The sequence below is a fragment of the Trichechus manatus genome, unplaced genomic scaffold (genome assembly GCF_000243295.1).
Source record: "Trichechus manatus latirostris isolate Lorelei unplaced genomic scaffold, TriManLat1.0 scaffold00003, whole genome shotgun sequence".
In the NCBI taxonomy this organism is placed as follows: Eukaryota; Metazoa; Chordata; class Mammalia; order Sirenia; family Trichechidae; genus Trichechus; species Trichechus manatus.
The window spans coordinates 26,980,121-26,989,824 of NW_004443939.1; the positions used below are offsets into that span (position 1 = coordinate 26,980,121).

The following is a 9,704-nucleotide window of genomic DNA, read 5'->3' on the forward strand; positions in this document are numbered from 1 at the left end:
TTATGGAAACTTGCTGCTGGAGACCGCGGCGGCGGCGGCAGCCAGAGGGCTCCCAGCGGCCGGAGCAGCAGCGGCAGCAGCCGTAGCGCCCAGACCCCTGCCGGCACTCAAGCGCTGGACGCACACAGCTTTTCCGCGCACAAGGAGGACATTCGCTTCTCGCCGGTTCCTGGCTGGTGAGAGGAGTGGGGAGAACGTGAGGCTGGGGCGCTGGGAGACAGAGGTGTCAGGTCCTCCGGGTGGGCAGGGAGGCTGCAGGGACGCGCTCTTCGTCTCCGGAATGGGCTCAGTCGCAGCACCGGAACGCGTCGGGCTCCATCCAGCTGTGGCTACGCTCTGGTCCCTGCCCCGAAAGAACCGACCCTCGGAATTGCGACCTTCGGGGTCGGCGAGTGCGGACGGGCGTCCACTTCGCTGTCTCTCGGCGTTAACCCGCCTCCGGCTCTGGTGGCGATTTGTTACCCCGCTGCCCTGGTTTTGCTCCGCCTGCGCCTTGACCGTTGAGTTACTCCTGTAGGGAAGGAGCCCTCCTTAAGCGAAGTGGGTGTCAGTCCCTTTGCTGTTCCCTTGGGGTCCGAGCAGGTAAAGTTCGGAGTTGTACCGGGAAGGAGTACCCCCGCCACGTGCCCACGCCACGGTCTCTGTCTCTGCCTGCAGTGTCTTTTGTTTTTAGGAGGACTCATTCTTGATCTGTCACTGTGAAGGCAGGGGAATGAAGTGTAATTTAACAGCTTATCATCTACGCCCTCCCTCCAAACTGTTTTTCCTCATTCTGCCCGAGGTGGAATGCTGAGGGTTGAGGAGCTAGAGCTGAAAGTTGGAGTGAAGAATATAGTTACCTCTTGAGACCTCGCATGTCTATTTGCTTTTTGAAAACGGCGAGCCGTTTCGGTCGCGTTTGTAAACTGTGAAATGCTCTACGAATGCTGAAGATGTATTATTTCTGGCATTTGTTAAAAAAAAAAAAGTTGAGAGGTTAGTTGATTACTGCAGTGACTCTCAGATCTTCATTTGAGGTTTATTAAAGGTCTACAGTGTGCACTGAGAGTTGGTGAGAGAGATAACAAGGTAAAAATAGCATAAGGATCTGTCCTAACAAAATGTCTGTCCTTGGGAAACAGGCAGGTAGAGTAAAGAAGTAAGCCATAATAAAAAAGAAATTAGTTGCATGACCAAAGCAATGGCAGCATCATTCATCAGCTAAATTTTGTTAATGGATTTATGTAACGGGCCCATTGGCCTGAGAGTCACAACATAAGTATGTCTTGAATAGTGTGATTAAATAAACGTAAATATTTATATCATCTTAGTCATACATTATTAAGTGGACCACATAATTCCCCCCCCCCCCAGTATTATTCATTTACAGGATAAATTCCTACCATAAGAAGACTCAGAATGCACATAGAGCTCTGAAATTCTTTTGAGTTTTGGGGTACTGGTAATGAAAAAAAAATGCATGATTAATCAGATGAAGGAAAGAGGTTCTTGGGGAAGTATATTCAATATAAACGAACTTTTGTTATTTAATGTAGCTGGTTAAGATTCTTCCTTACAGTTATTAGCAACCTGTTTTTGAAGATATTTTTATTTTGACCCTGCTTCCTAGGAATAACTTAAAGAAAAATTTGTGCAATTCTGTCTTATATCTGCAACAGCTTTAAAGAGCCCTAATCAAAAACCACAAAATTCTTTTAAATCCAGTTGTCTTCATTACAACTGATGTAATTCAGTTTTAATAGAAGATTCACACTTTTAAATGCATTTTAAACTGAAATGTAGTAAATAGCAATTTTTCCTGCTCACCTTAAAATGGAATCTGTGCTATTTTTGAAAATTTGATATGTAAGACTGATCATTGTCAAAATGTATGTCATCTTGAGATGGCTATATTTAGCATCAAGAAAGGAACCCATTATCTAGGTTTTTGAACAGTGTTTTTCCCCTGAAATTTTACTTGAAGTATTTAGGTTAGGGTTTCACTTGTGAACAGAATGAAAACTGAGTATGTATATTTGGAAAAGATTAATTGGGGATTGAGATTGCTTAGAACCTGAGTGGCCTAAAATGACATACTTCAGTAAGGAAAAAAAATAAAACCAACCAGCTATCTTTGATGTACTCAAAAGGCAAATAAAAGTATTATTTCAATAAAAATACTGAGGGTTGTACATGACTAAAAGAAAGAAAACAGCACAATAAATGTAACAAAGTATGTAACAGAAGGACAGATGTTTAAGTTTATACAAGGAAAGAGGACTGTTAATACACTTTGCAGTATGTAGGCCACACACACACAAACCATCTTGGTAGTCTATTTTATAATTTAGTGGAAAAATGACCTACAAAATTCTTAACAGTTTCACGTACTTCTGTTCTTTTTTAATCGACCTGTGGTCCACATCACCTGTGTAGCTTCTTTCTTATTTTCTTTCTCCTGGCTTGTAATTGCATACTTATATATTACTTACATATACTTGAAATTGTTACATTTTCTTTTTTTATTTAAATATCCAGTGCATAGTTTGGCTTAAGTTATGGTGGTGTACTTTCTACACTATGGAGTGAGTGGATCTTTACCCAGAAATCCAACTTATTTAATTTTTAGTTATAAATTTTTTTAATCATAAAATTGGTATGTTGTCGTTGGTAAGTGGCCATCCAGTTGGTTCCAACTCATAGTGACTCTGTGTATAACACAACGAAACACTACCTGGTCCTGCGCTATCCTCGCATTAAAAATTAATATACCCATACTATAATTGTGGTTAAAAATTACACAGAATGGAAAGGAGGGGTTTCAAAATTTGATACACCTACTGTTAGTATTTTGATATATTTCCTTCTAGTCTTTTTTCCATGTATAGGATTTTTTTCCTTGCATTGTCATATCTCAGTGAAACAACATATGTAAGAACATCTGATGTAGTGTCTGCCGTAGAGTTAAGTGTCCAATGGGTGGTTCTTTTTCTTTCTCCTCTTTTTCCTTATCATCTCTCTCTTTTTGCTCTCAGATTAGAAGACAGATAGATCAGGGGCTAAAAACTGGCAACCAGAAAAGCCACTTCCAGCCACAGACATGCTTAAAAATCAGAACATTTTTAAATAAAAATATGGATTTCCAACCTCTCTTGAAAAATTGGAATATCTAAGCAAAACTGGGTCTATATTCCTGCATAGTAACAATAGAGCTAATAGTGGCTGCCTCCTTGAACAGGGCACATGTGCACCAGTCTGACACAGTCTCCTAGGGAATGTGGAGACTGTGTCAAACGAGCACACAGAGCACATGTGCCCTGTTTAAGTACACCTGGTTATTACTGAATGACATTACCAGTTGGATCCTAGGCTCTTGAGCATGCAGTTCCCTGATCTAAGTATTAACTGTAGTGGATTGAATTATGTCCCCAAAAAAATGTGTATCAATTTGGCTGGGCCGTGATTTCCAGTATTTTGTGGTTGTCCTCCATTCTGTGATTGTAATTTTACGTTAAAGAGGATTAGGGTGGGATTGTAACACCCTTACTAAGGTTTCTTCCCTGATTCAGTGTAAAGGGAGTTTCCCTGCCATGTGGCCTGCACCACCTTTTATCTTACAAGAGATAAAAGGAAAGGGAAGCAAGCAGAGAGTTGGGGACTTCATACCACCAAGAAAGCTGTGCTGGCAGCAGAGTATGTGCTTTGGACCCAGGGTTCCGGCGAGAGAAGCTCCTAGTCCAGGGGAAGATTAATGAGAAAGACCTTCCTCCAGAGCCAACAGAGAGAAAGCCTTCCCCTGGAGCTGATGCCCTGATTTTCGACTTCTAGCCTACTAGACTGTGAGAAAATAAACTTCTCTTTGTTAAAGCCATCCACTTGTGGTATTTCTGTTTATAGCAGCACTAGATGACTAAGACACTAGGGCAAGTCTGAAGTCAGGTTATGATGGAAAGTCTGCTGGACTTGGCATTATGAACCTGGACTTTAAGTGTTGTAAATTTGTTTTGGTTAGCAATTCTCTTAAATAATGTGATCATGAGAGTTGGGGAAGGAGAAATTAGCATTCATTGACACTAATTGTTAAGTGTCAGCTAGAGCTGGAGAGGACCATGTATTGCTGACCAAAACAAACCAAATATTTTAACTGGTGGGATTTTAGATAGCATAGGGGAGATGTTTCTGGGAAAGAAATCTTTCCCAGGATCTCTTAAATGATTCTACTCCCTCCCCATCCTAGAAATGTTTAGAAGAGTTTTTGTCAGGCCCCTAGAGCTTCACCATAAAGGGGTAGCTACTGTTCTGCCTCCTCACCCCACCAATTTGTTTAGAGCCAGGGGCCTGGGTCTTCCCATTCCTGGTTGTGTCTTTGAATGAAAGGCCATCTTCCAGAGGTGCGAAAAGGCCTAGACTCTTCCCGTAAATTACCACATCATTTGCTTGAGAAGCCAACTTCCTGAAGCCCCAAGTTTCTGGTTGTTTATGATACCTAGTTTAACCTAAACCCACTCTCATTTTATTTTATTTTCCATTATTATTATTATATGGTGCGTATATATCATCAGCACTCCTTTTGGAGATATCAATCATAAGTCTTATTTAGGCTGATTTTGGATCAGGTGTCCTGTTATTTCTTTGTCATTCGTCTGCTCTTAAATATGTATTGAGCTTTTATTATGTCCTAGGTGCTGTATGAGATACTAAGAATATACAGAGAAATAGAGCACAGTTCTTACTTTTCAGAGACTCATAGTGTGATGAATGTACTTTGAAAAGTGTCACATGCAGTCATATGAATGCAAGGTATTATATATTATTATTACAGAAGAATGGTAAGACAGGTTGAAATTAAGATTCTTCTTAAATGAGGAATTGTGTATTCATAGAAGAAAAATCTCACTGCTTCAAATAGGTACAATAGGATCTCATTTCAGATTTTTGAAATGTGATGAGGATTATGACAGATTTTGTAATTTTTTAAAGTATAAGGTTGCAACTTTGATTAATTAAATGTAATAGAATTACATTATATTTAAATTTATATTTCTTGTACAAGTCAAAAAAAGATAAAAATTTAGGCTCACATTTGATGGTGCTCAAAAGAATTTTTTGTTTGTTTGTTCCAAAGACTGTAAAGAGGTAGGTCTTAACATTTACTTGTAATATATAGTTAAGTATTCCACTTAAAGCCTTCTTAAAAGTTGAGACAGAGAATTTGCTTGGGCTTAGTGAAATGCAGACTTAAAAGCTGTCACTGTCTTGGCAATTCTGTTCTCCGTGAAAAAGGAGATGATGATACGTTAACATAATGAAATAGTTATTGTAAGTGATAGAGAGCTACGATTTAAAATTCTTTTCTTGATTCCTGAATTATTTGCTATTCTTGCACTATTTTAATTGCATATCTAAAATATCAAGGCAAATTAATTAAATTTACAAAAATTAGAGGCCAAACATAGGTCCAGTCAACTCCTAGAACAGTAACATTAGCAGGCATATTTTAATATAGACCTGTTGTCCTTAATATTATATTCTACTATATGATTTATGTATTCTCTCACAGCTTGAATCTCATCTTACTATCCAACCTGGAAATTATTTTGTAGTAACTCAAAAGTATTAATACTGTATGCTTGAAGCATATTTTATTAGGCCATTAAGTCATTTTCCAGAACTTCGTGAAGCCTATCTCACTAATTACTATGCCAGGTGACACCAGCATTAGTATGACCTTTGGGCATCTTGTATATAAATACTCTTTTAGTGGGTTTGAAGTGCCTTATTAGACTGTTCTGGTTAATTAGAAATGAGTTACGGCTCCTTCACTTCTCCTTCTTTATGCTAAGCCCAGAGCCCAGACCTTAGCTTGATTCAAATGGTCTTGAGGTTTGGCGTGGGGAGGGGGAAGCTTTATTTGAATCACTTTTTGGTCACTGAATCTGCCATTTTAAGAGTAAGATTTGCTTTACGGAAATCAATTCATTAAGAAAAATTACATTTCACAGTGAAATATTTTAAGTAAAATTTTGTTGCTAGAATAGTCATAGACAAAAGTTTTATTAGCAAATGTTTCAATTATGTTAATAAATAAGACAGTGCTACTTGAGAAAAAAACCCTTTTAATGTTTCATGTGGTTAAATTAGGTAAAAATGGAGAATGATAGAGTGAAATGTGTAGTTGACTAATATTCAAGAAATCTGGAGTCTAGTTCTGCTACGAAACAGTTTCTAACCTTGGATAAGGCACTAAATCTCTTTGTGCCTCAGTTTTCTAATATGGCAAATGAAGGGGTTTGGGTGATCTTTAAGGTCATTAGATAATGAGCTCTAAAATTACATGATTCTTAACCTGTGTATAATCAGACCCTAAATGTATTTCTGCCAGGAAGTAAAACCTGTCCAAAACTGAACTTATTTTCTTTTTTTTTTTTTTTTATTGTACTTTAAATGAAGGTTTATAGAGCAAACTAGTTTTCATTAAACAATACACATTGTTTTGTGACATTGGTTGCCAACCCCACAAAGTGTCAACAGTCTCCCTTTCTTTACCTTGGGTTCCCCATTACCAGCTTTCCTGTCCCCTCCTGCCTTCTCATCCTTGCCCCTGGGCTGGTGTGCCCATTTAGTCTCGTTTTGTTTTATGGGCCTGTCTAATCTTTGGCTGAAGGTTGAACCTCAGGAGTGACTTCAGTACTAAGCCAAAAGGGTGTCCGGGTATTATACTCCTGGCGTTTCTCCAGTCTCTGTCAGACCAGTAAGTCTGGTCTGAACTCATTTTCTTACCCCCAAAATGCTTTTCAGTTTAATCTAAGTTAATAATAACCCTGTCCACCCATTTGCTCAGATCAGAAACCCTGGGCTCATTCTTGACAATATTGCCTTTCTTACCTCTCCCCAACCAAATCTAATTGACCAAAGTTCTTGCTATAGTCTCCCCACTAGAATAGAAACTCCATGAGGGCAGGGACTTTATCTTTTCGTTCACTTTCATCTCCCCACAGCCTAGGATAGTGCCTGACATATAGTAGGGGCTTAATAAATAAATATTTGTCAAATGAATGGTTGAGTGGGTCACCATGTCCTATTAATTCCACTTCTAAAATGTCTCTCCCAACTTTTCATTCTTATTGCCACTGTTCTAGTTCAGGCCCTTATTGTCTTTTGCCAAGACCATTGTACTTGTTCTCCTCCCTCTAGTTTTTCCTCACTTCACTCTAGCCTCTCTTTTCCTTTCTAGAATACATATCTGATTAAGTACTCTCCTGCTTAAAAAATCCTTTGCTGGATCCTCATTGCCTATAGGATTAACTTTAAACTTCTGTTTTAGTATGGCATCTAAGGATCTTCCCAGTCTGTCCATAGCTTGTCTTTCTAGTTTTATCATAGATTCACTAGACAGATTATAGATTCCTCAATTTTCAGTGGTTTGTCAGGCATTGGTGTTTTTGTTCATGTTGATTCTTTTGCCTGGATGCCTTTACCCTCTTTTCCAGCTTGTGAAATCCTGTTTATCCTTCAAGGCTATTGTAAAGGTCACTGCCTCTGTGAAACCTTCCTTAACCTCAGCCTCTTCCTTAACCCCACCGCCATCTTTTCCATGTTTCTATAGCCCTGTATATATATATATATATATATATATATACATATATATATATATATATATACACACACACACACACATACTGCTAGTATAACACTTACTACTTTGTATTATAATTAGTTGGTCCCTTCTATTTTTCCCACCTATCTCTTATTCGGTTTGTATCTAATTGCCAGGCATAATGTCTGGCACATAGTAGATTCTCCTTCTCATGAAAATACAATACATAAATGAGGCCTGATATGGCAAATTTGAAAAAAATACATCTTTTTTTGATAAATCATGTATAGACTATAGTAATATTACAATGTTTCTTCTGAAACCTATGATGGGTGTTTGGTTGTCTTCATTTAAATTCAGTGTTTAATATGCTGGATTGGCTTTACTAAATCCATTTATCATCCCAGCCTTGTTTACTTGGAGCAAACTCTTGTTGAGGAGCCATATGTTCAACCTTATCTTTCTCTCTGTTCTTTTTGTTAACAATTCGACTGGCTTGTCTGGGATCTTCGGCACCAGAAAAGTGCAATGAGGCTGATTTGTTGTGCTGCTGCTGCCCCTTGAAGGTGGCCAAGGACAGTGCATCTGCTTGCTCAGACTTAATCACTTAATGCTAGATTAAGAAAAGTCTGTGAGATTCCAGAAGTAAAATCCTTTGGCATTCAGGTTACTAAGTACAAGAATTGTTAAAACCAATCTTCATTTAGCATTCTAAAATACAGTGAGGGAGTGTTTAGTCTTGGGCGTCCCCAAGATTCTTCAGGAGTCCATGAAGTCCTTCCTTTTCCAACTGCTAATCTGTATAAGGTCATATTTATATACTACATCCAAAACACTATACCACAATAGTTTGAATGTTGAAGCACATATGAAAATGCGCCTGTCCTTTTTTTTTTTAAAATGTGGGAGCATGAATATCGACTTTGTTTTATTTATTTATTTCTTATTCTGCTTCAGGTGAAAGTTTACAGCTCAAGTTAGTTTCTCATACAAAAATTTATACACACATTGTTATGTGACCCAAGTTGCTATCCCTATAATGTGACTGCACATTCCTACTTTCCACCCCAGATTTCCATGTCCATTCAACCAGCTCCTGTCCTTTTCTGCTTTCTCATCTCGCCTCTGAACAAGAGCCGCACGTTCAGTGTCGTGTATCTGCTTGAACCAGGAAGCACACTCTTCACAAGTATCATTTTATGTCTTATAGTCCAGTCTAATCTTTGCCTGAAGAGTTGGCTTTGGGAATGATTTTAGTTCTGGGTTAACAGAGAGTCCAGGGACCATGTCCTCTGGGGTTCCTCCAGTGTCAGTCAGACCATTAAGTCTGGTGTTTCTACTAGACTTTGAGTTCTGCACCCCACTTTTCTCCTGCTGATTTTATTTTTAATGAAATTTTTTGTGCTATTTTCTTTTTTTAAAAAAAAATAATATTTTATTGTGTTTTCGGTGAAAGTTTACACAGCAAACTAGGTTCCCATTTAACAATTTGTATACATATTGTTCAGTGACATTGGTTACATTTTTCACAATGTGTCAACATTCTCATTATTTCCATTCTGGTTGTTCTGTTTCCAATAATCTAGTTTCCTTGCCCCCTCACACCCTTACCTTCTTAGCTTTGCTTTAGAGTAGATGTTGACCACTTGGTCTCATATAGATGATTTTTTAAAGGAGTACAGTACTCACAGGTGACATTGTTTATTTTGTTTTATCTGTTATTTAGCTGAAAGATGTCCTCCAGGAGTAGTTTTGTTCAAGGTTTAAAGGGTATCTGAGTGTGGTAGTTTCTAGGGTTCCTTTAGTCTCAATCGGTCCAGTAAGTCTGGACTTTTTAAGAATTTGAGTTCTGTTCTATATTTTTCTCCCATTCTGTCAAGGTCCATCTATTGTCCCCCTGATCAGAACAGTCAGTAGTTTTACCTGTCTTTTATTAAACCTGATATTAAAGAGATTTGCAAAAATGTAAAACAATGCCACTATCTTACTAACTAACTTTTGGAAAATATAGTTATTTTTCATAAAAATGTTCTTTATGTTTGTATATAATGGTCTGTTATTGTTCATTTAAATAATTTAATAAATATGTATTTGAAATATTTCCATTTTGATTTCATATACATTAAAT

At 38.0% G+C, this 9,704-nt stretch overlaps 1 protein-coding gene across 1 annotated transcript; it reads right to left on the reverse strand.

Annotated features, from left to right (window-relative positions):
- Nucleotides 1-683, reverse strand: LOC105756229 (putative uncharacterized protein NEXN-AS1). The gene is made up of 2 exons (XM_012555256.1): nucleotides 510-683; nucleotides 1-444 (listed from the first exon to the last, which is right to left on the reverse strand). The coding sequence occupies exons 1-2, from the start codon at nucleotides 681-683 to the stop codon at nucleotides 1-3; spliced, it is 618 nt and encodes a 205-aa protein (XP_012410710.1).
- Nucleotides 684-9,704: the final 9,021 nt, after the last annotated feature.

What these genes read in the sequence shown, in the direction of transcription:
- LOC105756229 (XM_012555256.1), bottom strand. Translation starts at nt 683, where the DNA reads ATGAGTCCTCCTAAAAACAAAAGACACTGCAGGCAGAGACAGAGACCG. An exon ending in AGGGCTCCTTCCCTACAGGA is followed by an intron (nt 445 to 509) that starts GTAACTCAACGG and finishes AATCGCCACCAG; the next exon opens with AGCCGGAGGCGGGTTAACGC.